At 43.0% G+C, this 22256-nt stretch overlaps 1 protein-coding gene across 1 annotated transcript; it reads right to left on the minus strand.

Annotated features, from left to right (window-relative positions):
• Positions 1-76: 76 nt before the first annotated feature.
• HAPSTR1 (HUWE1 associated protein modifying stress responses) lies at positions 77-18796 on the minus strand. Its single transcript, XM_074885521.1, has 4 exons — positions 18357-18796; positions 17344-17424; positions 12936-13211; positions 77-3516 (listed from the first exon to the last, which is right to left on the minus strand). Exons 1-4 carry the CDS (start codon positions 18574-18576, stop codon positions 3272-3274), a joined length of 822 nt encoding a protein of 273 aa, XP_074741622.1. The 5' UTR covers positions 18577-18796; the 3' UTR covers positions 77-3271.
• Positions 18797-22256: the final 3460 nt, after the last annotated feature.

Below are 22256 nucleotides of genomic sequence, written 5' to 3' on the forward strand. Positions count from 1 at the left end.
TCAACTCATACTAACTGTATCTTGTTTTGGGTTTACTGATGGATTCAGAAACTTAAAGAACTACAAAGCAGCCTGATTAGTTGTATTTATTTTTTTTATTAGGTTTATTATGACTTAGAGTTTCTATTACTCCAGCTGGGTAAACCACATTTGAGAGTAAGTTTAACTGCAGGACTTCAGTTTCAGCCAAAATCATTTTTGCATTACTTTACTGTAATATAGATTTAAATTTAACATTTAAAACTTACTTCATTAATAAGCAAGCCAAGCTCAGTAGCTTCAGTGCAGGATGTACTTTATGTAACTTGCCGCACATTCATGTTAGATTTGATGTACATGGAGAAGAGACCGGTCAACTATACGATTCATCGGAGAAAGCAAAAATAAGCACCATTTTTACCAAACTAAACAGTTCTCAAGTCAGTGTTTCTTACAGAAAATCAACTTGCTTCTGGCTCCAGGAGCTACAGTTTGAATAATAGCTAAGAGCTATTCCCAGAACGTCAATTTTCTACACTGGCACAAGAAATAGTCTTCAAAGCAACAGGTACTGGACTTCTTTTTATTTTTTTTTTTGAGACAACCTGTTCTCCTTGTGTTTACCAGGTGAATACATGCATTTTTGACCATTCTGGCAGAGGTTAACAAAGAGCAAACAACAGCTGGGGCTAAACAAAAATAATCAAAAAGTTGCCAAATATTTAAGGTACAAGCAAAAAAAACATTAATGCAACCGGTTTAATATCTAAGCCTGATTTCTTTCCAAAAAAATGGCACGAATTAAATCAGACAAATTTAGTTTTAGATGGTACTAGACTGAATTAATGCTTCAAAGCATTAACAGGATTTAATTCACTGCAAGGAAGAGAAGTAGTAATTTAAACAGGCTCTGTATATTTGGGCTGGACCAGAAGCACTGTTACAGTTCAGTCCATATATGCAGAACTGATACCAACATGATGTTACCTTTACCACATGTAATAGTAAAGTGTGTTAGAAGTTGCAGAGCATAAGCATCTTCATTGTACAAAGCCAGTTCATGAATAAACAGAAGAGCTGAAGAATGGTTCTCACACATGTCCTTTCTGTTCAGGACTCCAGATTTTTCCTCTGGAATAGAAAAATCCCTCTGCCAACAGCCTAATAAATACTAACAGATATATTTAGAAACCATCCTCAAATATCTTTGTTGAAAATGCAGTCTCCAAATGAAAACTAGCTTTATGCAGTATTAATATTTTACATAAAATAAGTCTTATGAATCGTAGTTAATAGCAGTAACTGAAATTAATGTATACTGAGTCTGAGTGATGTGCAAGTTCAGCTACGTAACACAGGTGGAGGTTTTGAACAGTTCTTACCATCTTGCTTTGGACAGTCCTTACACTTGTCCCATAAACAACAACCTCTAGCTACAGTATTGTGCAACTGTTGACATCTTCAAGAGCTCTTCAATGTAAAGAAATTTGATGGAAGCACCACAAAGCAAGGAAATCATGCTCTTAGTAGGGAGCCTTGAATTCTGAGAATTTAAACACATCGTTGCTGTCTTGCCTTGACTACAGAACACCAATGAGAGGACATCAGGGTAGAAAGGAGCAAAACTACAGTGAAGCCTGCTTCAAACAGGGAAGATAATACAAAAGAGATCTGACTCTACAAGCACGTAAGCAAAAGTCTTGAAGAACTGTGTATTAACATGGAGCTCAAGGTGCCTTAACTTAGCTAGAACACCACAATTTTTGTAGTATTGTGAATCTAGCATAGCTGCATTTTGTCCACAAGTCAGCCTATGCTTCCAGTTAAAGCATGCATACCACCTCACTAAATACCCCTTCCCAACTTGCATATTTGGAGCTCTTTTCTTATTCCTCTTTTATTACCCCTTTCCTAGGCAGAGATTTAGAGGCCCTGAAAGCCAGAGGTCTCCACCAAAGACTTGCTGCATCTACATGTAAAAATAGTTAGGACGCTCTTTGAGACTGACACATATCCTTCCCCATTCAGAAACAGATTTGCAGCAGGTCGGTCTTGATCTCTAGTTCAGTTTCAGATTATGCTTAAGTTATGGCAGCCAGAGTTCAATCCTATGCTCAAAACAAAAAGAAAGCCATTTATCCTTTTTAATTCATCCTTACGGCATGTTTACCCAGAGCTTTATAATCAACTTCCAGTTTTAAATTATTTTCTTAGCACTTGACAGAATCTGCATGTCGCTCCCTCCTGAAGGAGATGGCATCACACAGAATCTTGTTTAAGTTAGTCCAAGTTTCCACATGTGACCAGAAGTCTTACTTGTTAGAACACACCCCTTTTCCAACTACTCCCCCTCATTCCCTCTCCTCCCACCCCTCCCCAGAAATGGGCAATTACTTCACAAGAAATGTAAAATGGGATATGGGTGTACACAAAACCTACCCTTCACTAATACTGAACAGAAAAGCCTATTTTCCAATTACAGGACATCTTTCTCTAAATTTAGGTCAGCACTGGTGCAGTCTGCACTGTGTATGATTACCACAAGGATAATACCAAAAAGTACATATATTTTCTCAAACTGAATTAAAAGCCTATGAAGTTAATTGGGGAAAGTTTAATATTGCTACTTCAGAGCACTAAAACACACAAAATGAATCCAATAAAGATCCTTGTATTGATTCAATATTAAGTATTAATTGCATGACCATCATAGCACCTCTTTACATTATCACACAGTCACCAGAATTATCAACTGCTTTTAAAACTAAAAAGGGTACAGTCCAATATTTATAACTTGCACACTGTTACTATATAGAAACTAGGTGCATGGTACAGTGCTGCAAAAATGGAAGCCTGCAGTTTTGACAAAGATGCCAAGTCATGTTGTAGACGATTTCAGTCAAACTGGCAATACTGTTTAAGCAAATACTCAACACAGCAGGAAATAAAGGACAAAAAAAGCATTCTATAACCAAATAAACATCTGAAATTTCCTTTCCCTTTAAGAATACAAGTAAGGTCACTTTTAGCCTTGGAACGGATACATGTTCGCCTATGATGATCTTGCTAACTACTACACAATATCTGATGTCCTCTGCTAAGAATATAGTTTAAGAAAGCCGCAGTTACAAGAGGCATCTAATGTAATATCTAAAATTTCCTTTATGGCAATTATTGAATTTATTTGTCTTAAACAGTGAATATGGAAAGATGGCCTCATGTTTCCTTTTCAATAGTACTCTGAGGATCAAGTGGCTTTCAAGCAGCATGGTGGGTTTGAAATTTTTGCAGTTTAGATCATTCTGTTGCGTTTATGAGTTGGTGAGTCTGTAATGACATCGCCACACTGGGCTGAGGTACGCTTTCTAGTTCCACCATTGTCCAAGTGGAGTGCCATTTCTTCTGATATGAAAGTGTTCAAATCAACATCATGGAGTCCATTTCTCCTTCGACTAGCATTGGAGCCACTGCTCACGTGAGTGGGCGAGCCTGGGGTACTTGAGCGAACACTTATACTAGCCATTGCGCCACTAAGACCTAGGGGAAAAAAAGAAAAAGTATTTAGGTCAAACAGTAAAGAAAGTTAATTTCCCAAGTGTGACAGAAGGGATGACACTCATCTGACTTCTATTGAGATGTCAAAGACACTTCACCCCTGTTATTTGTACCACACTTGTTTGAAGTCCAGACCACACCTTCCCAGCTTTTAATCCATGTAAGAATCTAGCAATTACTAGAACTGCTTTTTATGAAATGAAAAGTGAACTTATACACCAGGTTGTAACAGCACACTACAGCAACTGCTAGCTCCATAAGCATGACATGCTATTCAAAATATGACTACATGAACTCAGGAGCAGACTATTTCAATATAAAGGCTTCACACTAGACCAACAGTTACACAGAATGAAAATCCCCTAACCAAAGGCTTTTCCAGCTTGACCTGACATGGTCTTGTTTCCGCCACCACTACTCTGCTCCCTTCTACTCCCTCAGTCACTGTAGTTCTAAAGAAAACTGCAGTATGACAGCAGATCTCAGACAGGTATATACTAGAGCTAGTTTTTAAATAAAAGCTTTATTTCATGTCTCTTGCTTTTAGCCAACACATTAGTATTATCAGAATTCACAAAAGCACTTAAATAAAGCAGCCAAGCAAGACCACAGGACAATCCCCCAAAGTTTTCTATTGACAGATCTGGTCCAAAACACTGCCACAGGTATCCTGCAATTACTTTGGTTTGTGTTCTGGTTATTAATAAAGTGTTTAATCAAAACACAAGTTTCTTGTAAAAACAAGGCCATAAACAAGAAAACCATGAACATCATATAAATTTTGTCTTCAGTAACATTAGTATTACAACATTACAAAAGCAAGACCTTCCAAAACTTAAGTTTAGTAAGGGCTAGTACATGAAAGCCTAACAATTCTTCTCAATTTGTAATTCAGGCTATATTTGTAGATCTACAAATCTACAGAAGCTCAGAGATCAAACATCTTTACTACAACTGCTTCAAATCTGAGCATTATTAGGAAACAACAAAAGCATATACTGGCCCTAGATATAAACTACCAAAGCAAGAGTCATACAGGAAGACAAACAGCAGAACAAGATCTACATCTGTGTATATTTCTAGCAATAAGAAGCAAATGTTACACTGTCCAAGAAGGTTTCTGTCTCAGTAACCTTCAAAATCTTGAGTTCTCAGAGGTTTTCTCCAGAATCTAATACTCTACACCTTTGTCCAGCCATCACACATCTTGTGTGTGTGCAAAGCCATTTAATACACATCTCCATACAGTGTCAAGCAGGCAGCCAGAAGTCACATGCTGACAGGTACAGCCTAACAAGACCCTATCTATTAGCTGCTGATAGGCCAAACAAGCAACTTCAGAGACTGTGAGAGAAGACTGCTACAGCTACTAGATCAGTTGCCAGAAACCTCAACTAGAAGATAAATCCTACAGCCATCTGCAGCAATAGCAGGTCAATACACAAATCAGGATAGAACAGGCCAAACAATTCCACTCTGTTGTACATTCCTGTTAAATGAACACTTGAAGCTTAGATCTTGTAACAGGACAGGATATACTTTTACATATGTTGTACTATGCAACAGCCAGCAGAAAGAGTCACTGATGCTCTTAGAGCTTTTGCTTACAGCTTTAAGTGGTGTTTCAATACAACTCAGAAGCATGGTCTGAAGTCTGGTAGGGACCCTGCAGGTTTTATTAATATTAAAATCATCTTTCATTCACAATGGCAGAAAGTATTTAAACAGCAGAAGCTGTTTCAGGGAAAAGATAATTCAGAAACAAGGTCTGTTCCAGTATTCCCAGGATTAAGGTCAAGCTTAAATTCAAAGTCATTATGAAAAGAGGTTCCTATACATCTACCAAAGAAAGTAAAGCAGCTAATTGATTACACAGACATAAAAGCAAAAAGCCAATTCAGATACCATAACTTGGATAAACCACCAACATGCAAAGTTTGGGCAGGTAACAAATCACAGTTCAAAGACAACAGCAAGTTTAATTTCAACTGGCATAACATACATCAGAAAAAACATTAATTCATTCTGCACATTTAAATTGGAAGAAGTTGACAGTGCACAGGTGACATTTCAAATCCAAACTGATTGCAGAGATTCCCCCCACATCACTACTCCAAGCAAAACTGCTCTGAAAACACAAGTTCAGTATTGTTACTTCCACTGAGAGTCAATTTACACCACTTATCATTTACTCTTATACAATACAAGCAAAAGGCCAATATACTAATTGAGTTTTATCATGACATCTTTTCATTATGTTTAGCACCCAAGGGGAGAAAAACTGTTCTAAATAAACCCCAATACTGACCCACAATGAGTGATGCCAAAAAATGTATTCTCACAAGAACTATTTTTTTTAAGTAGAGCCTTTTCAAGTAACAAGCATTTTTTAAAACAGTAAATACAAAAGTCAGAATTAAAAGATGCATCTGTAATATGCTACTGCATATTCTAAAACAGACTGCCAAGGCTTGCAAGCAGTCTCTCAAGGAGGCACTGACTTCCCAATATTTAGGTAATACTGAATCACTGTACATTTAAATAAACAAACAACCCTCAAGAGGTAATTAAGAGGTTAAAATCTTCAATCAAACCTGGTGTCAAAGGCAGGAGAGTAATTCTGAATTATTTTCTACAACAATAGTACAAGGATATTATATCACAACATGGACTTCCACTTGCAGTTTAATCTTGCATTTCATACAGGTATTTAATACTGAGCTAGTCACTGCTGAGTATGCTAACAGACTGACTACAAATTGGTATCAGTTACTGGCAGTTAACTGTATTACACATCAATCCAAGAGAACTGTCAAATGAAACATTCTGATCACTTTAGGATGGGGTAATCAAGCTAACACGGAAGAGTCAAATTCAAGGCATGCGCTGAAATATCAAGTTGCCATTTCATGGAAGCAACATCTTTGAAGACAATCAGTAATGCAATTGAAAAGTTCCTCTTTTGGTGACAGAAATCATCTTTCAGGAGCTGTGATCCACAGTTCAGTTTTTCTGGAAAAGTTGTTGTAATGCAAAGAGGAAATCTCATAAAACCCATTTCTGAGTTTAAGTTTCCAGTGGACTCTGAGACCTCTTCCCAAAGCATTTAACCATTTAAAGCAGTAAAGCACACAGTAATAGATAGTAGGAAGTAGTAAGATGACATGACTTAGCAACACCATTTCACAACCTCAAATTTCTATATTGTGATTAACATGACCTAATCACAGGCACATCAGTCTATAGAACAGGACAGCTACTAAAGTACCTTTACTTCTTTCACAATCTCATGACCACCTCTGAAGTCTCCCACTGCTTTCTACAGGAGATATTTCTTTTTACTAGATGCCTTTAAGAAACAACCCATGGCTCTTTCTCCCTTTTTAAACTTGAAAGGATTAAAGTGGAGGGCATATCTTAAATATTTTGCAGTACTTATTACATTCTCATTCCTGCTGTATCTTTCAGTCATCAACAATACGGCATTTCATAGCCAGTAATTTCACAAAAAGCTCTGCTTTTATCTGAAGCTACAGTCTAAAGCATTTATTATAGTACTAGAAGCTGCTGTCCAGAAGAAATTGTGACCAATACTATCAAGTGACTAGAATACCTGGCTGAAAGTATATTTTATGGAATACAAAATACTTACGGTAAATAAAACTGTTAACTCAATATCATCAAGTTTATCAACACTGGCCTAAAACTATAAATGCCAGTTCATCTGCACTGTAACCATGTCCATAATATTATTCAGGTCACTACCACAGCATAATATACTGCATAACTACTGTTCAGTATAGTAAGAGTATTAACTGTTGTTTTTCAAGTATTTTAACCAGGAAGTATCAAAAAGAACATTCATGCTTAGATAAGTGTGACTGAAGTACAAATTAGTTAATAACCCCAGATAAATACAAAATGGCATGCAGACAGATCCTTGTCACTCCTGTCATACCCACCCTTTCACAGTACTGCTCAAAGAGCAAGTTTTAGCAGTACCTACCAATATACAACTGATAGCTATATAGACATACACAACCTTTAAACTTTTAAACTAATCTGAACTCTGCTCTCCCATCTCCTCTTCAACCAGCTGCTGCTTCACCACTCTTAACTGCTGATGTTTTATATTGCAGTTTAATATTTTAAGAGAATAAGGAGGTCTAATGAAAATTCAGGCTCCTTAAAGGGACCAAGCCACACACTTCTACATGCTAGAGCAAGGGTCCCCCTACCCCAAAGAGACTGAACCACATTAATGATACATATCAAAATTAAAGCTAAGAAGCAAAAGTACTAACACTCAATGTGCTGTTACCCATTCATGTCATTTGTTGTTAAGAATCTCAAATCTAATACATTCCAGCATTGCCTTCCCAAGCTTGCTTCTTCCCCCTCTTCAAATCATAGCATTTTCTCCCATAATGCTGGGAGAATGGTTTGTAAAGCATGGAGCACATACCACATTAAAAGACCAAAGCATCATTTCAAACATAGACTGTGCACAGCCACTGGCACTGCAAAACTTGGTATGATAGCTACAGCCAGGCAGAAGAGGACCTGGCACATCAGCTTCAGGCAGTCTATGGCTGTTAGTTCAGTTTGATGTAGTTCTCTCATTTGAGACTCTTCTCAAAGAATCTGATATGGCAATACACTTCCAAAAATTAGGTGAAGATACATCCATACCTATACTAACTGCAGTGACATTGCAGGGGAACTACAAGCCAGTCAGTCTCACCTCTGTACCCATAAGATCATGGAGCAGATCTGCCTGGAAACTATGCTAGGGCACATGGAAGGAAAATAAGGAGGTGACTGGGGACAGCCAACATGGCTTCACTAAGGGCAAATCATGCCTGACAGATTTGGCAGCCTTCTACAACAGGGTTACAGCATTCACAGGTAAGGAGAGAGCTACTGACATCATCTGCCTGGACTCGTGCAAAGCATCTGACACTGTCCTGCATGACATCCTCATCTCTAAATTGCAGAGACATGGATTTGATGGATGGACCACTCAGTGGGTAAGGAACTGGCTGGATGGCCGCACTCAAAGAGTTGCGGTCAACAGCTCAGTGTCCAAGTGGAGAGCAGTGACAAGTCCCGTTCCTCAGGGGTGGGGGTTGGGACCGGCGCTGTTTAACATCTTCGTCAGTGCCATGGACAGTGGGATCAAGGCACCCTCAGCAAGTTCACCAACGACACCAAGCTGTGTGGTACAGCCAACACGCTGGAGGGAAGGGATGTGCCATCCAGAGGGACCTGGACAGGCTGGAGAGGTGGCCTGTGCAAACCTCATGGAGTTCCACAAGGCCAAGTGCAAGGTCCTGCCCATGGGTCAGGGCAATTCCAAGCACAAACACAGGCTGGGCGAGGAGTGGATTGAGAGCAGCCCCAAGAAGGAGGACTTGGGGGTGTTACTGGATGGAAAACTGACTGTGAGCCAGCAATGTGCGCTCGCAGCCCAGAAAGCCAACTGTGTCCTGGGCTGCATCAAGAGCAGTGTGGCCAGCAGGGTGAGGGAGGGGATTCTCCCCCTCTACTCTGCTCTCCTGAGACCTCCCCCTGCAGTGCTGTGTCCAGCTCTGGGGGCACCAACATAAGGACACAGACCTGCTCGAGCAGGGCCAGAGGAGGCCATGAAGATGCTTGGGGGGCTGGAGCACCTCCCTGTGAGGACAGGCTGAGAGAGTTGGGGGGGGGGGGTTCAGCTGGAGAAGACTCCAGGGAGACCTTATAGCAGCCTCCCAGTACTTAAAGGGGCTACAGGAAAGGTGGGGAGGGACTCTTGATCAGGGAGTGTAGGGGTAAGACAAAGGGTAATGGTTTTAAACTGAAAGAGGGTAGATTCAGATTATGTATAAGGAAGAAATTCTTCCCTGTGAGGGTGGTGAGACACTGGCACAGGTTGCCCAGAGAAGCTGTGGCTGCCCCCTCCCTGGAAGGGTTCAAGGCCAGGTTGGACGGGGCTTTGAGCAACCTGGGCTAGTGGAAGGTCCCTGTCCATGGCAGGGGGGTGGAACTAGATGATCTTTAAGGTCCCTTCCAACCCAAACCATTCTATGATTCTACAACATGTTAGACATTGGAAGTTAAAAACCTAGCTCTATATTTACAATGTTGAACAATAGGTATTTATCTTCTACTATCACATCTTAAAATGCAAAGCATCATCATATGCACAGTTCCTGAAGTTTCAGAAAAATCCACTTGAACTTCAGAGTAAAATAGCATATATTACCTTGAGCTAACTTCTCAGCTTTTCTTGAAGGCTTTAGTTTCTTTTTCAGGTATTCATAGTTCAAGTTTCCAGCCATGTTTTACTTCAAAGGCTACTCATCAGCACACTAGTAATGGAAAGCTGATATTAAGGGCAAAGATTTTTTTTTATTTACCAGTTTACTCTCTCAAAAGATTACTTAGTTCCAAGAACTCATTCTCAAGTACCCTGAAGTTAGACTAAATACTTCAGTAACAGCTGCACAGCATACATGCCATAGAGTTAACAGAAAAGGTAGATCACATCCATCTTAAACATTCCTGTGCCAGTACAGTTTGTCATGATCATTTTGCTTTTAGCTACTGTAACAAGTCTTGAAAGCAGAACAGTAGAAAAGAACAAGTTTCCTTATAGCAGAAAGACTACTAACTAAAAATCACAGGATTAAACTTTAGGTTCAAAAATCCCTAGCTTTCGTCAAGAACACTAAGAACTACTCTTGCAGACCTATAGTATAGGTCAGATTAACATGGTTTGAGGTAGAAGAGGTAAGGTTAAAAATGCAATTTTAAGATATTTCTTTTTAGATGCAACATACAGTTTTAACATTGTACCAATACTTAAAGATTTTTCTCTAATATTTTAGCCTAGGATATACACCTAGGATTTTCACTAACATCAAACACAGTATCTAATTATTAGCTACTTTGTTACCATAGCTTCTGTCAAAAGTTTTCAGATGTGATTATGAAGCATTTAGAGGTCACATGATAAAAATAGAGTTATTTCCCCCAAAGAGCAAGATCAGCAAGTTATACCACCATGGTCTTTAGACACATATTAGCATCTATTTCTGAGACATCAATAAACCAAGTCTGCTTCCACAGAGCTTTATTTGGTGTCATAGATTCAATCCTATCCCTGCTTCACTAAGAGGTCTTGCTTAGAGCAGCAAAGTTCTAGCATTATCCCTCACATCTAATTTGGCCCAACCTCATTACCAGTAGAAAAATGCTCCATTTCCACAGGAAGCCTACCAGCACAAAAACAAAGCCTCACTCCTTTACACACCAGTCAAAAACTCCCCTTAAAGCTTTAGTACTGAACACTTGCTGAGACTGCTACTCACTATCATCAGGTTCTCATGTTTCCTCACAATACCTAGAAGCAGCAAATCCCTTTTAAAGAGCCTGCCAAAAATGAAGATAAGCACAGCCCTACAGAGGACATTAATTTACATATACCTGAAGATCCTACAGAGGTTTCAAAATCAAAACATTGTTCCGAGTAGCCCTGTGACAAATAGGAAAATAGTTTGGGAGATGGTTTAATCACAACTTCCTTAATGTTAAAGAAAAAAGGGGAAAGAAGCTGGAGGAATGCAGAGATTGTAGGCAATAACCTAAAAACAGTTACAAGGCCAAATACAAGCCTAGTCACTAAAGGATTAGCACAAAAGCATTTGTGTCAAAGACCAGATTGAAACTGATATCAGGAGAACCTAATCCAGAAGATGACTGACATGTAATCTTGTCAACCAGCTGATGAAGGGGAAAGAGCATTTCTAGTCCCTGCAGCGCCAGTACAGAGAACTTCCTACAGTCCTCATGACCCTAATTCAGTTATGAAACATGAAACAAAATTTTATACCTCATGGTTCAGATTCCCATGCTAGAGAAGTGACTTCCATAAACCACCTCTTTACAAAGCAGACACTAAGAAACACCACAAGCACATGCAAAGAGCCATATTACCAATAAAAATGCCTCTGAGTTTACTCTGCTTGAGAGCTCACTGTGCTGAAGTGAGTCTACCTAGCTTACTCACATGAGATTAAGCCTTTACAGTTAAAGCTAACTGCACACCAGATTCAACTGCAGTTTCAGAAAACAAGATTTTTGAAGAGGGTGTTATCACACTGTATCAGGTGAGAGCCAGCTTCTGCAGTTGTTCCCATCATTAAATTAGCTTTACCTACTGAATAAGCAATACTGGTGCACAGAATTCTCTAGCCAGATTCCAATATGAGAAGGAAAACTGCCAAAAACTACATGACTGGGTGGAAGCATGCTTGATTTAAATGGCAGAGCAGCAAACAATACCAGAATTAGGCTGTCACCTAGACAGTAACAGTGTCTGGCTTATGTATCTTGAAAAACCACCACAGCATAGCAGAAGCTAAGACTGCATTTTCAGGAATCCACTCATCTAATTAACTCATTAATTCCACCCCCACCAAGAATATTGAGACAGTAAAAATTTCATTTAAGTTTCATAGGTGGTACTTCTAGATAGTTTGATTTTTACTTTCAGAATGGTGTACTATTTGTACCTCAAGATATCTGCTACCCTTTAGCATTTTAGAAGGCATAAAACCCACAGGTCAACTGCTTTCATTTCACCTCAAGAACACATTAAAACACATTTTTCTTTATCACTTGCTAGGTAACAGTCCAATACAGAATAAGCTACTGAATATTCATATCTGAAAAGGAGAAAAGATACACCACCACCGTTGTTGGTGATGGCAAGGAAGGAAATTCAGTATGACACTGGAAGACTTAAGTCTGAAAGTGAACTAGAACTAAGTTCTGAACAAAACTCAATTATTGCAGTGATGTGCATGTGCAGTACTCTTTCCAGAACAGCTTATGCAGAATGCTAAACCGTATTATCCAGTGCATAACAAGGGTACTGGAGTGAGTTAAGGTACACCAGAGACAGAAGCTTCAGACATTAAATTCCCTCCCTATCCCCACAAAAATTTCCTAGTTATTTGCTACTAGCCAAATCTTAGTATTTAACTAGTTGCTAGCATAGTGTTACCATTTTCCAAGAATTCTGTTTACTTTAGCATTGGTATGAATGCCAGGTCTCTTCATGCTTCAAAAACACTACCAAGAGTTGACACTTAACTGTTGAGTTCACAGTTGTAGAATATTATAGAACCAAACCTCATTTTTATACAATACCTTTTTCTCATTCAAAATACTTGACCATTGAACTGTTTAGTAGCTAACAATGACTTATACATGCAAAAACTCACTTAGAGAATGAAGGAGATACCTTCAGCTGGAACATCAGGTACATGACACCAACAACGCCCAAGAGCCAGACATGCTTTAAGAACCCCCACCCAATTTTAACCAAGTAGTATTGAAAAAATTACTGTTACCATGCAGAGCTATGGCTTCACGGAAGGGTTGCAAATCAGTCTCTACAGATGAGCTAGTTTCTGTTGAAGTAGCTCGGTTAGGGGATACTACAGTCAGTCTTGGGGGAGCTCTAGAATTTCTTGGAGGAGGAACTTTTCCACATAGGAAGCTGATCAAGTCTTCTCTACGAATAGTTCTTCTGCGTTTTTTAACCCAAGCTAACACATCCTTATTCCGACGCTGATAGCCAATCTGAATTCCTACATCAAAGCTTCGCTGATGGGCATCCACACTTTCTGCAAGAAGACAGAAAAAAGTTTAGTGTTACAGATAGAGCAGTGTATAGTACTGGCACATCATGACATGGCTTCCTGCCTACCACAGGAAAGAAGTGTACCTTCTACAGGTTACTATAGCACAGTACCAAGTTAGCTGTTAACAGATGAGTTAGCATTGCAAATGAGTCCTATCAAGCCTAAAAAAAAGAGTATTAGCTAAAAAGTTCCCCTCCCTTTACAAGTCAGAAAGTCAACTGCAATTCAAGCACCACCTAAATAGCATTTACTATACTTCAGGTCAACACTACAGCACAGTTTACAAAACCATATTCTATTACCATTAAAAACACACTTTGAGCTTGTCAGTCTGACAAGGGTACTTGAATCAACAGAATGCACTTTCTGAAAATGACACTCTTAAAAGTGCATCAGTACAGTCAGAAAACCCCTCAAAAAAAGCAGTAACTGCTTTTCTTGATTCTGATAGGTAAGGAATTTTCAGAGAACTCAGACTTCTTTAGAGTCCTTCTAGTTTCATCTGAATTTCAACTGCAGAGGCAACTCACAGGAGGCCATAGTTTTGAAAGTAGCTAGAACACAAGTGTCCCCAATACCTTTCAATTAGGCAACATATCATTTACAAAGGAAGTCTAAGAAAATTTCCTTCCCCATTTAAGATACCACTGCAAATTTGATAAACAAAAGCTTTAAACACATTTGCAATTAATCCTACTACAAAATGCAAATTCATTCCCCACTGATGTAACTGGTCACCTGTGCACATCAGTTATAACTGCCTCAAACACTCTTAAATGCCTTGTATTACATTGCTTTCAAACTTCAGCAAGTACATTTCTGGCTACTAGTTTGAGTAAGTTCCAGTCAACAGTAACAGGTGGGACAAACCCTATTCTCCACACAATTATGCTCATCTTGTTTATCAGATTTGTTATCAGAGCTTTGCCAACAGCTATTTCAGTTTTATGAAAATTACTGTTATGTTGCTCTTGCTCCATTAAGACATCAACATATCCACTCCAATTTCATTTACTCCATTTTCATACACTTTTTTAAGTCAGGCAGAGTTGATTAAAACAGCTTTTTATATTCTAGCTTTACTAATGAGGTCCAACAGAAAAGAGCCATTTACCCAGAACAATACCAAAGAGATTTAATAACAGCTGTCTAGATAATGCTTTACAGGTAAACAGTGACATGTACAGCTAATCTAGTTTTCTTGCACTCAAAAAACCAAAAATAATCACTATTAAATGCTACTCTTAGACTTACATTCTGAGGCACCACTGCACAGTCCACAAAAGACTACATACACTAAAACCTACACTATCAAAGAGCAGCACTTCAAACATAACACAACCGATCAGAAAAGAAAAACATCTCAAACCAATCATAGTTAAATCTTGGGGCTTCTGGAATATAAACTATACAGGTATACATAGAGTACACTTACATGTTAATTACTTTTATGTACTCCATGAGTATTTTGCCTATGCTGTTTTGTAATCAAAAGGCTAGAAGATTTACAAATGCTAATTCCTGTGAAAGCAATGGCAACATGACAGATTATTCCTCCAGCCATTTTATACTGCACAGCAGCTTAGGACTCCAGTGCACTCACATAAAAGCTACCCAAACACTTTGGAGCCAGTTTGGAAACTGACAGTATCCCTTTACTCACTTTCTAAAATACCATGAGAAAGTCCTTCTGGGAGGTGAGGAGCCCAGCTTTATATCAATAACCTGCTTTCCTTCTGTAGGAGAATGTTTCAGAAAGGACTAACTATGAACTAGTTATGAGGTCAAACACACCAACTGCTGATGTAGCCTGGACAAATTTCAAGCATCATTACCCTGGGAAGGATTAGATTTTTATGGTAAAAGCTACAACTACTTTGTCTACAAGTTAAGCTGGAAAAATATAAGCAAATCACATACATTCTGAAACTACCAAATCAAAACTAACATTAGCAAACATTCAGCTTTTTTTAATAAAGGTAAATTATAGGCTCAGAAGTCTTATTCTAATACATGCCTAAGACTTTCTACAGTGACCTTAAGTTCTAAATCCTATGTTACAAACCATGTCTTCACTACTTTAGTGCAATCTGTAAGATAATCAAATGTCTTTAAATGGAGCCTGTCACCAGCACCAATCAGAAATTCATGATCTAAGGCCTTCAGTGTGGTGTGATATTAAACTCCTAATTTATTTTCAGAAAAAATTCTGCCATTCAAGATATCATGGCATTCTCCTTATATATATTCCTATATTCCTCATGTGGCTCTTTTTATCAAAATTTTTGATGCCTCAAAAATCCAAACATTTATCAGATCAAAAATCAGCTGACAGGGCAAGAGGCCATTTGTGGTGTTCAGTTTACCACAGCAAGTACTTCTCCAGTGTTTTGACAGAGTCCTCCAAAATACTAACATTGAGTATGTGAGAAATGACAGGAGATTTTAAGAGCCATGTTCATCACTAGAGAAGGCAAATTCACATTAAGAGACTGCAGCTTGCCTGGTATGCCAGAGTCTAGCTGGTTCTACCTGTGTTCTCAATGAATTTCTACTCACTTGGAAGTTAGTTTAAAATTGAAAGATGGCAGTTGTAAGTGAGGTACTTCAGCACTTAAAGATCTGTTTGAAGGCAAGATTTGTTTCAGGTGCTGCTTTTTGAACAGTACACCTGACTGAAGAGAGCTTCCTACTCTAAATTCTAGCTTCCCAATCACCACATACATACTCTTCTGTTAATCACAGTACTGCACAAAAATAGGGCTCATTTTGCCTATAGCACAAGTGATTTAACAGCCTAAATCTTTGTAGTGAAGAAGCTGTAAGGGAGACCAGTGCCATTTGGCAAAGAGACCACAATTATTCCAGACAGTTTATTAACACTACCTGCTGCTACTCTAGCACCACACTCAAGTGACTAGTGTCCCAGACCACGTTCTAGTGACCCACTCCCTCAGGCCAACACCTACCCTGTTATGTGATGTGCTGCCCCTTTACATGACCTATGACACATGCACAACATTCCAATGCACTTTCTGCAGAAGTCTCTGGCAGTGACGGTTATGCATCTACATCTCCTCTTTGCTCTGTCCACATCTGCCAGAAACCTGATCAGCCATCATGAACACGTTCAATTGCTACAAATCCAAAATGGGAAAGCTGAAGACAAATGAAAGAACATGCAGGCAGAACTACAGATAATGCTGTACCAACCAAGAAAAAACCACACCCCAGAACTCAAAAAAAATCAAACTACAAGTCAGAAAAACAACAATTTGGAACTTAAAAGTTTTTTCCTTCCTAGGAATGGAAGACAGTAACAACAGGAATCACACTGTGCCTATTTAAGCCTCCACTGATACAGATATTTTTGTAACTGTATTTTAAACAAACCACTGAATGATTCTTTTGCAGACAAGAATTCTTGTGACCACCCAAAGAACTGCAGAGTTCAGGAACAGATCCTGACAGATAGAAACACACAGTAAAACAGCACAAAAGCAGAGTAAGCCATATGCAAAGTGCACGCTTATCAAAGTTTTGGCTAACACTGCCTTCTTACAGTCACCCTGGACACAGTCATAATGACATTCTAGTGCTTAAAATAATCTGGGAGGCTTATTTAAGAAGCCTCACTATCACAACATCTATGCAGAATTTTACAAACATGAAACCTAACCTATGCTTCACCACAAACGTACATGTATTACACTGATACCCCAACATTTAATACACCATAAAATATACAAAATGCAGGAAACTTAAGTACTGTTTAATAAGCTATCACACTCTTCCCTTGACTCCCTGAGCACAAGCCACATGCTAAAAACACCCTTTTTCAAGGGTCTCGAAGTAAAACAGCTTTTAAGTTATTAGTCATTGACATGAGGCAACAGAAAAGATTCAGCTACCGTCAGCTAGAGTGGCCCTGGGAAAACTTGCAAGATTCAGGAAGCAGTCTCAGGTTAGATTTTATCAGGGTGAATAAGAGACATTAACAGGCCCTGCTTATGAGTAAGCCGGGGCAGGAGGCAGAGTGGGGCCCGGCTAGGCGGGGAGGGCTGCCGGGGCAGCGCGTGGGGGGGGGGGGGGGGGGGGGTGGGCAGCCCCTTACCTTTGTAGAGGTTGGTGACCGCAGTGGCGGCGTTCTGGAAGGGGACCCAGAGGGAGAGCCCCGGCTGCTGGCACACCCGGTCTGCAGGGAGGGAAGGACACACGCTGTTTATTTTGGAGTCACCAACTCCGAACGGCCATGTTAGGTTTCGCCATTTTGTTCCACCTTCCGAAGGCAACTCGGGATCAGGGCCGGGAAGGGCGGGCCGGCAGCGGCCCGGTCCCGGGCAGCGGGCGCGGCGGCGGCGCCCCCAGCCCGCCGGGGAAGCGCCCTGCCCGGCCCCCGCCCGCAGCCCCCGCCGCACAATGGGGCCGGCCCCTTACTTCGCCATTTTGTCGGAGCCTCTTCCCTGGGCTGGGCGGCAGGAGCCGCCGCCGGCAGGGCCGGGCTTCCCGGTCTGCCCCCACCCTCCCCGCCCCCGGAGCCCACAGCTCCCCGGGCACTCACAGGGCTCGCTCCCGCCGACCGGGACCCTCCCGGCGCGGCCCCCCGCCGAGGCCGCTCTCCGCCGGAGCGTCCTGCCTCCCGGTGCCGGCAGGGCCCCGCCGGCCGCCCTCCAGGCCGCCCCTCCGCCAGCCGCCCGTCCGGGGCGAGGAGGCGGGGGGAGGCGGGGGGGGGGGTGGCCAGGCCGGGCCGACGCAAGAGCCTAGGCCGCTCCGCCGGAGGCCGCGAAGGGCGATGTCCGGGCAACGGCCGCGGTTCCCCCTCACGCCATTTTGTTTTCCCGTCTGCCTCTATGGACGGGCGCGGAGCCCCCGGGCCGGAAGCCCGCTCCTCCCCCTGCCCAGGCCGCTCTCGCCGCCACATCCCCTTTGTGACACCGCGGCCCCGTTCCCACCCCACCCCCAGCGGCTCCGCGGCCGCTCCGCGCCTTAGCGACCCTGCCCCCCCCCCCCCCCATCTCCCGGCCCGGCCTCGGCCCCGAGCCCACCGCTCTCGGGCTCCACCGCCCGCCAAGCCCCGTCCCGCCCCAGCCGTGCCCCCCCTCCCCGCGGCCCTCCCGCAGCGCTCACCCTTGTAGAGCTGCGCCACGGCGGTGGCCGAGTTCTGAAAGAGGTGCCAGAGCTTCTGCTGCTTGTGCTCGGGCTGCGCCGCCGCCTCGTCCTGCAGCTCCGGGGCCAGCGCCTCCTCCTGCTCGGCCTCGGCCAGGCACTGCCGCTCCCACTTGCTGAACCAGTGCTCGGGCCCGTGCTCCTGGATCTCCGCCTCACCCTCCTCCTTCTTGTCCTCCATCCTCCGGCCGGCTCCGCGTCCCTCCCCGGCGCCGCCGCCGCCGCGCAGGCCCGGCCCCGCCGGACAGCCGCGCTCGCCTCCCCTCCGCCGCTGGGCCGGCCCTACCTCACCCCCATGCTCCCGGACCCGGCCCGCCCGTCCGCCGGCTCCAAACACACTGAGCGTCGGCGCCGCCCCGAGCGCAGTAAAAGCCCGTCGGAGCCGCCTGGGAACTGCTGCCGCCCAGCGCCCGCCCCCGCCGCCCGACTGGCCGCCCTTCCCCCGGCACCGATGGTTTGAACGGCACCGCGGGCTCTCATTGGTTCGCCCGCACGCCCATCAGGAGGGGCGGGCCGGGGGGGCGAGCCCGAGCGCAAGATTGGTTACGCTGTCACACACCCGTGCGCAGGAGTCGGCGGCCGCGGCGCGCAGGCGCAGTGGCCTCCCCCGCCGCCCTCGGCGCGGCCTGGCCCCTCCCCCTGGCGTGATGCGCCGGGCCCCGGGGCGGCCCCGCCCGCCCGCGCCCCTCACCCTGCGCCGGGCCCGGGTCGCAGCCGGCGTGGGCACGGGCGGCAGCTCGGGGGCTTGGGGTGCTGCCGCGGCGGCGGCGGGGCTGCGCGGGCCGGAGTGCCCGCCGGGACAGGGCAGGGCAGGGCGGTCCTGCCATCTTGGCGCTGGGGCCTTCCCCGAGCCGGGTAAGGCGTTGTCCCGCCTCGGGCTTCCCCCCAGCCGCTGCCGGCGGAGCCGAAGCCCGAGGGATGACAGCCGGCCGCCGCGGCTGGTCTGAGGGGCAGATCCTCGCCGGGGAGGTGCCTTCCTCCGTCTGGCCTGCGGCCGAGGCCGGGGCCTGGCCCGGGGGAAAATGGCTGCCGCAGAGGGCCGGTGCGGAGCTCTGTCGCACGGCCGAGCCCGGCGCTGGCGCTGGAGAGGGCAAGGTGTCGGCTGGGGGGTTTGCGCTGAGGTTCAAACCCTTGCGATCCCTTTTCAGCCATTTTACACTTCTGTTAGCTACCATTTCTTGCAGTGTATTTGCACTACACCAGGCAAAATTCCAAATGGAATTCCGTCATTCCAGCAGACAGAAATGACAGCTTCTTCGCACGTGTCTAAAGCACTCGTTTACCTGACAATGTGTTCAAAATGCTGCTGTGAAAATCATCTTCCGAACTACTCCAGCCACACGGCTCCTTTCAGTCAGAGCAGTGTCCCCATGAGTCAGCATGTGAGCCAAGCCATGAGCTGGTGTAGAAACGCCGATGAGCACCTTGAGTTTACCTTCTCTATGAAACACTCTCTCTTGTTTAGCGTTGCTCTAGCGCAAAGGCCGGACGTACCTGCAGGTGGTTTTGCATCCGCTGCCCTGGGTCTGCAATGCTGCTGCTGCACGTTTTCAGATCAGCTCTTCCGTATTACTAAACTGGTGTTACACATCAACGGGTAGTTTGGTGCCCTCATCCCACTCAAACGCACTGGATGTTAGAAACACAACTGTTACGGACTCTTTTCTCCTCTGACAGTCTATTTGGTTCAGTCCATACTTGTTCCCATTTTGAACCTGGATCTTCATACAACTTCCTAAAACATACAGGAATTCAAGCCTAAAACATATGTAGTGGGGAAAGAGATGGTAATAATTAGAACTGTTGGGGTTTTTTTTATCTCGAAGGACAACTGAAAACTAAAGCTGCAAGGCTACTGTATTTCCTAGACCACTGAGACCAACTACTAGGGACCTCCTGCTCATGGGGTATGCTCTGGTACTCCATCAGAGTAGAAGGGATGAGAGTATCTCTACCTCCTTGCATATGTTCTTAAACTGAAGTTGTGGCATTGGCTTTTTATTATATGTTTCATAACACTAATGCACATACACACAGGCATGGATATTCTCTTCCTTTCTAGGTAAAGCTCTGTCTAATCCTTGTTTAGGATTATGAAATTCAGCAGGTTTAGGAGTGGGCTTTTATGAACGTACAGAGACAGCACAGAAAAGAAAGGAATAAATTCTAAAAATTTAAATATTGACAATAAATGAAAATTGGTTTTGTAAATCATATATTGATCAGTAAGCCAGTAAGTACATATTATGATGAAACATGGATTTTTCTCCTGTGCAACTGTTTAAGGAAAACAAAGAACAGAAGAGGAAACTATCTTCTGTGTTGAATAGGATTTTTTATAAACTACCTACAGCTTGGAAATGTTCCTTCCTTATACTCCTAAATTGTTTAAATATTGAAAGGCATCAAATGGGAATGTGTGACCGGATTGTGTTCAAGTACTTCTCCAATAAACAGGGTACTTAAATCCATCTCCCTCATCAAAAGGCGAGCAGAAATGCTCCTGTCAACTTCAGTGATCTTTGCAGATGCTCTCTGTAAGATCTGAGATCCAAAGTTACTGCATGGAGCTTGATGTAGGAGGGGACATGGCTATCCTGGATTTTGTATACCACACATCTGTTTTTATTTCTAAAGAGTTGCATAACATTGGCAACTGTGAAATAAACGGTTGTTACAATACAATGTAGTGTTAGTCATGATTTATCAAGCATACAGTCTTAAAATTTGGCTATGACTGATGCCCATTCGGTATAAATCAAGCAGGAAGTTGTAATGCATCACTAGGTAATCCTGGTAAAAGTGTAGCACCCGAATTTCCTGGCTTAATTTAGAGAAACCTGACTACACACAGTTCTCAGAAATATCTACAGCTGATAGAAAATGCTGAGATTTTAAGAGGGCTTTTTTCCTTGCTACATGTGTTACGCCAAGTGGGGTGGGTAATGTTGGAGTTGTATCAATTGTTTTTACAGTTTTCTGAAGTGGCCGTTGGTGATTTCTGGGATAACAGTGTGGAGAGGCTTAGCACAGCTGAGAACTGGGATACTGAATTTTAAAATTAGAAAACTTACGTCATTTTTTGATAGAATGAATTGAAGAACATTGCCTTGGTCTACAGACTTCTTTATTCCACCTGAAGACAAAAAGGGTGTTAGGGATCTGGGAGAGGGGTCAAGCATTTTCTGGGACTAGAAGAATAATGTACCAAAGGAGTCCTGCAGGTAGAGAAATAGCATTAAATGGAGAATGAAGACAATATTGATTGACTTTTCTTGGGTAAATTGTGGAAGAGGCAGCAAAGGAGAGAAGAAAAAGGAACAAAAGCACTCTGCGCAAAACCCCGTTAACACACCCAAACACTCTTTTTCCTGATGCCTCCTAAGAAGCTTAGTGCCTGCATCTTCTGAGCAATACTGATTCACTAAAGATTTTTTCCTCCCTGTAAATAAAGAATACATTTCACGCTAATCCATTTTGACCTGCCATCGATGGCCTGGAACAGTGGCCAGCTGAGCTGGCTTGGGTTGCTGGTAAACGATTTGTTGGCTAGAGTCAAATGCAAAAAGACTGGGAGATCAATGGTGTATGCATGGTGAATGTGGCATCTGAGTAATCTTGGTGTTTTGCCTCTTAATTTCCCCCATGGGAACACTGTAGTGATGAGAGCAGTGTGGCATCCCAACTGAAGTCTCTGGGGAGATAATTACTAGAGCATGATGAGGGTATGCTAATTGTAGAAGGCTCTAAAGGCTTGTTTTATTCCCTTATGCAGACTCTTACTAGGAGTTGAATTTAACGATAAATAAAGGAAAACATTTTTTTAATATGAAAATATGAAATTGGGGGAAGAGAAGGGTT

This window comes from Strix uralensis, chromosome 16 (genome assembly GCF_047716275.1).
Source record: "Strix uralensis isolate ZFMK-TIS-50842 chromosome 16, bStrUra1, whole genome shotgun sequence".
Taxonomy (NCBI): domain Eukaryota; kingdom Metazoa; phylum Chordata; class Aves; order Strigiformes; family Strigidae; genus Strix; species Strix uralensis.

Bases quoted from the DNA above. Each gene is read 5' to 3' on its own strand.
- HAPSTR1 (XM_074885521.1), bottom strand. From the start codon at position 18,576: ATGGAGGACAAGAAGGAGGAGGGTGAGGCGGAGATCCAGGAGCACGGG. The intron at 13,212-17,343 runs GTAAGGGGCTGC...GTCTTCTTGCAG, and splicing joins GGTCACCAACCTCTACAAAG to AAAGTGTGGATGCCCATCAG. The intron at 3,517-12,935 runs GTAACAGTAATT...TTTTTCCCCTAG, and splicing joins TGAAGCCATAGCTCTGCATG to GTCTTAGTGGCGCAATGGCT.